Source organism: Poecilia reticulata, linkage group LG5 (assembly GCF_000633615.1).
Source record: "Poecilia reticulata strain Guanapo linkage group LG5, Guppy_female_1.0+MT, whole genome shotgun sequence".
NCBI classification, from domain to species: domain Eukaryota; kingdom Metazoa; phylum Chordata; class Actinopteri; order Cyprinodontiformes; family Poeciliidae; genus Poecilia; species Poecilia reticulata.
In genome coordinates, this window is record NC_024335.1 from 9,240,495 (window position 1) to 9,246,272 (window position 5,778).

Consider the following 5,778-nt stretch of genomic DNA (forward strand, 5'->3'; position numbering starts at 1 on the left):
TGTGTGTGTGTGTGTAACACTAATGACTACTGCTATACAGTTGAAGCAAAGTATCTCTCTATTTCCACCAACAATCTTTTGCTCTGTAAAATTATAAATTGTGAGTATGTTGGAGTAGGTACACACACTTACAGAAAAAAAAAATAATGTTTGGCTTTTTATGAATTAGTTTACTTGTCTCTAAAAGAGAGACCTCTTTGTTGGCTTCCTCGGGGACTGCCCTTGAAAGGCTCCTATTGTGCACTATAAGCACTATGCTATAATGCAAGTGCATTTAATAGATTTAATGGAACGACCAGACAGAGTTCTCAGGCCCACATGTGATGAGAAGTGTGCTGGTTTAAGTAATCAGAAGGGACCACAACCTAAAGAAAAGTCAAGTACGGGACAGCTCTCATTTGCTTCCAACGATAAGCTTTATTTAAAATATTCTTGCATTTTTTTGTCCATGTTGATTTATTAAAAAAAATTTAAAATGCTTTGCTTTCTTACTTGTCATATGTTATGTGTTGTATGAATATCCACATCTATGTTCCACCTGAGCTGCACTGTAAGTCAAGGTTAGGCAGAGTGAGCAGAGTTGAATGTCAGCAATGTGTGAGCTTTGTTTTCATTGTGTTTACAGGGGCACAATGGTGCGATTATGTGGCCATCTGAAATCCTACACCTACCAAGAGCTTTGGGGGTCAGAGGTGGGGGAAGTGTGTGTGCCTTTAGCCCGATGAACCATGCATTAAAAAAAAAGGCAAAGTAATCAGTCCAGCATCAAATCAAAACAACTCAGAATCTCTGAGTCACTCACAGACACAATGTTCTTTCTGCCTGCTGATACACATTTTTTAAATATATGTGCATGTTTTCCCTTTTACCTCTCACCCCTTGCTGCCGTTGTTGCTTTGTAATCTGGCATGCATTATTTTAAGGTGCCGTTTGGAAGAGCGGTCTCCCTCTTAAAGCTTCTCAGCATGATTGACAGGACCATAAAGCTGACCAATAAACCCAAGATTAATGTTATATCTAGAACCTGATAGATGCAATTAAGCCCATCATAAGCCAGAGAGGGAACAGACTTCCTTTGGGACTCATTCCATGGCGTGGTTTAACATGATCCTCAACTAAACACCTTAATTCATTTCTTCTCATCCTGGATCTTAAAGTCGAGCACAAATTTAGCTAGTTCTTGGTCTTCTATGCCCTTTCGTGTCTCTTTCATGTGTCACTATCGTTCTCTTTTTTTCCTCCCTCACTCCATTTTGGTACATTTGTCATGGCGATGCAAAAAGAAATCATAGCTGCTCCAATTCATTTTGTGCTCTTTCAGTCGAGAAAGAAGGGCAATTCTGTTTCCCCTCGCTAGTTTCTGTGTTGAGGTTTAAAGGTAATGAAGACCATATTTCATCTGCATGGAGTTATTTGACCGGGCGTGGCAGACTTGGTCTGTTATGGGAAAATAAATATTATGGAAGGTCTAACTTTGTTATCTTTATCACAGTGGAATCAATGCATTGTGTGTGTGTATGTGAGTGTTATTATTCAGGATGCATGACAGAGACACATTGGCCAGAATGAAATATGTACAACTCTAGATCCTTTAACATATTCTCAAGCTGTAGTTATATAGTATCCAAACATGTATGCATATTAGCAACACATAAAGGGAGACTACATATGCAGGAGCAAATTTATGCCCTCATGCAAACCATATCTGCTTTATTGCGAACCATCCCCCACTCTCTCTGTCCTTTGCTTCAGACTGTTTGCGTGTGTATGTGTGTGTTTGTTTCTCTCTGTCTGTGTGCCTGTCTATGAGTCATTGAATGCTCTAATGACCACAGTCCTGACACAGGTATTTTGACTGCTGCCTCTTTCCATCGCCACATTGACTGACATGCGATTAGTTACGGTGGGCTGAAAAAGCCGGGGAGGGGCGGGCTGCTACCATGAAAAAGATTTGAGGAGGAGGTTTAAGTCCTCCTCTCCACGCCTCCCCTGCCTCATCTTTCTTTAAATCTGAAACATCCCCAGCCGCAGCTTCCAGCTCTGTGATTTGGTAGTCAGCTCATACAGCAAAAAACAGCTGGATTCACATCAACCTTATGAGAAAATCCTCTTCTCCAAATCAGTACCGTTAGCGGCGCTACGGCACAGAATGCAAAGCAAACTTGTGCTCTGTAAGATCATAGATTTGGTCAAAAATTGATATGAACATGACTTTTCTGAGTCAATTAGGCATTAACCCAACCCATCCAATCTACTCTCGATAGATGGCATATTCATCCAGGTCAGTTCCAACATTAAGCCTCCACAGCTTAAAGAGGAGCAGTGATATTCAGCAAACACCAAATATTCTCTTTTTTTTTTTTGTATTGGTTCAAAAGATGCATAAAATTGCCTTATTTGTACATAACTGATTTTATTTAGTTCCTTGATAAAATGGCATGTTTATGCAAAACAAATTTAGCATGCCAATATAAACATTTCCAGTACAGTTTTATCTGATCAAATTAAGTGGAATTTAGTYGGCAYWTACACAGAGGTCCTACAGCAAGTTGTCATGGTACAACGTTTTAAGGAAGGAATGTTAAATAATCAAGACAGTCTGTGGGGGTTTAAAACGTTTTGAGTTATGCTTCCATTTTATGTTYATGTCATGGGTTTTTGGATTTAATTGTTTTGGGATCCATTCCAGGCTCATAAATATAGGGAAAATATTTGACTTCGTAAAGTCAGGCCTTTGAACACAYAATCACAAMAATGCAGCGAACACTTAGTACACAACTCAAAAAAAAAAAAAAAAGCCTAATTTACATGGTTAGTGTTGCTTCTCTTTAAAATTGTGTACACTGCTCAGCATTATAAGATACAACTTAATTAGACTTAAAAATGGATGCAAAGGAAGGCCAATTGAACAAACAAGACAACATGTATCAAACTAATTGCTGTTTTTGTTGGAAAAAGTCTGAGTGTAGTAAAAAATATGCCAAAAGCAGTTGATCTTTATTTGAAATTARACATTGAAGATTACAATCARAGGTGGGGGAGGATTGTGATTTTTTTTTTCTAAAGAATTTTGAACTGTGGAAGTTTAAAATCCACAGCACATGCTTTAGACATTATATAACAACACAAGTATTGCAACTATGCTGTGCACAACAACGATGGCCTCATAAGAGGAAAGCCACTGCTGTCCAAAATGTACTTTTTGGATAAACATGTGAGTAGTAGGAAAACTATTATTTAGTGGACAAGGTTGTCACTCTAACAAAGTCTTAGTTTAATTTAAAAGCGGTTTAGAAATGAAAGTTAGCATTTGAAAGTTAGCATGTTTTGAAAACAAAATATTTCTCGGATTGGTTTGAGTACACTGAGAATTTCTCGGTGAATGAATAAAGGCATAATAATCTGAAAGTGTGAGTCTCAGTGAAAGCATGGGGAGCTCTATATATCTGATATGATCTAGTCAACTGTTCTATAACCTCAGTGACTCTGTTTACTTCCYGTATTAAACTGACATTGSTTTGGCTTGACGGAAAGATATTTGCAGCAGTTCTTCGACTTCATTTTGTTGCTCGTGATCTCCCTTTACTAAATTTCTTCCTCTCTCTATTTGGGCTTTTGCCACACTAAACTTGTCTGGTGTCAACTGCATCAGCTCCTCAGACCTTCTTTCTACCTTTTTGTTTCCAGGCTGCAATCCATTTCAAAACTCCTCACTGTCTCCTCACTCTCCTTCATCTCACCCCTTCTCAGCTACTCCGCCTCCCCCTTCACCAAACCCGCCCCTCCCCCATCTCTGTTTTCCTTTGCTCAATTGTTTTGCTGTAGATTTGACCATGATTAATGACCTCAAACCCTCAGGAAGGCAAACATGGAGAGACACAACATGCTTTCTCTTCTCTTATGAACCTTTCTTTTATATATGTCAAAGGTCTGCCTGTATACTCACACTGAACACACTGTGGCTTGTGGTGAAAGAGCTACATATTAACAGAACATAAACTTTTGTTTTTTTGCTCTTCCCCAAAGGGTTTACATGAGAATTCTGGATCAGATGTTAGCAATATCAGTAATAGATAAAACTATGTAGAAATTCAAGAAGTATGAGGGAAGAAGGGARCGGGAGATCGACAGGCGGATTGGGGCAGCATCTGCCGTGAAGCGGGCGTTGTACCGGTCCGTCGTGGTGAAGAGAGAGCTGAGCCAAAAAGCGAAGCTCTCGATTTACCGGTCGATCTACGTTCCCACCCTCATCAATGGTCATGAGTTTTGGGTCATGACCGAAAGAACGAGATCACGGGTACAAGCGGCCGAAATGGGCTTCCTCCGCAGGGTGGCTGGGCTCTCCCTTAGAGATAGGGTGAGAAGCTCGGTCATCCGGGAGGGACTCAGAGTAGAGCTGCTGCTCCTCCAYGTCGAGAGGAGCCAGTTGAGGTGGCTCGGGCATCTGGTCAGGATGCCTCCTGGACGCCKCCCTGGTGAGGTGTTCCGGGCACGTCCCACYGGGAGGAGGCCTCAGGGAAGACCCAGGACACGCTGGAGGGATTACGTCTCTCGGCTGGCCTGGGAACGCCTTGGGGTTACTGGAGGAGCTGGAAGAAGTGGCTGGGGAGAGGGAAGTCTGGGCCTCCCTTCTGAAGCTGCTGCCCCCGCGACCCGACCCCGGATAAGCGGAAGAAAATGGATGGATGGAGTATGCCTTAGGACTGTGTACACCTGAATAAAGTTCATTAATACATATTACAAAAAAATTCCAGTTTTTGCTTACATAGAATATAAAACTTTAGTGAACCTATTAATCAGCTTYTCTTATCGGTTGAGACAAATATTAATTGTAAAGCAGCTGTTTATTGTGTTGGTTTATTTTTCAGCAGATTGTTAGCTAACAAAAATTTTTTAAAGTAATCAGACTGAATACATAATGCTCAGGAAAAATCAAAATCCATATAAGTTTTATTGTTTATTTTTAAATGCATTCAATACCTGTTTTTTTCCAAAACATGGGAAAAAAATTGACATTCTGAAAAAAAATTATGAACTACGAATAAATTAGCTGTATAAACAGACTGATGATTAAAGATTTAGCTTTCCTGYGAATCACTGAGCTAGTCATTTCTGGATAACTCGTTCTGAGAACTTCTTCACATCTRTTTTACACGAAGTTGACTAACTTCCAACTTGTTTTCCTGTCCAGGATGATTGGACAATATTGCATAATTCTTCTGCTTCTCTTGGTTTTGCCTCACCCTTGTATGTCTTATTCTGGATCAAAGGCTGATTTAACTGGCTAATCTTGTTTGCTTGGAGCCAATACGTAGCTTGCTTACTGGTGCGCTTGGGGTCATTGTTGTCAAGTAACACATTTCAGGGGCATTTCCTCTTCAGTATAAGGCAGGGGTGCCCAGAGTCKGTCCTCGAGGGCCGGCATCCTGCATGTTTTAGTTCTCTCCCTAGTGGTAGTAACAACCTCCTCAGCAAGTCAGTGTTCTCCTTAGGCCTCCTAATGAGCCATCATTTGATGCAGGTGTGCTATACCAGGGAGCGAACTTAAACATGCAGGATGCCGGCCCTCGAGGACCCCTGGTATAAGGCAACATATCTTCAGGTATGTTAATGTATTAAAAGTAGTCAATTATCACTTTATGAGGTAGGCACAAGAGAAATGTATCCCAATACCATGATGGTCAAGTCATCATTCTTCACTGTGAACAGGGGATGGCAAATTGACACCTCTTTTGTCAGTGTTGTTCTCTTAATGATGGACATTTGTGGGGTCTTCGT

The 5,778-nt window shown here is 40.7% G+C and overlaps 1 protein-coding gene across 5 annotated transcripts in view; it reads left to right on the forward strand.

Annotated features, from left to right (window-relative positions):
• Positions 1-5,778, forward strand: part of tox2 (TOX high mobility group box family member 2) — a 113,991-nt gene that overhangs the window by 53,213 nt on the left and 55,000 nt on the right. The window contains exon 1 of one of the 5 annotated variants that reach the window (XM_008408419.2): positions 5,517-5,602. The exons of the other annotated variants lie outside the window; for them this stretch is intronic. Coding sequence (XP_008406641.1) covers positions 5,558-5,602 — 45 coding nt within the window. The 5' untranslated portion in view covers positions 5,517-5,557. Of the gene's footprint in view, positions 1-5,516; positions 5,603-5,778 lie in introns of those variants that run through there. 5 annotated transcript variants of the gene reach the window in all.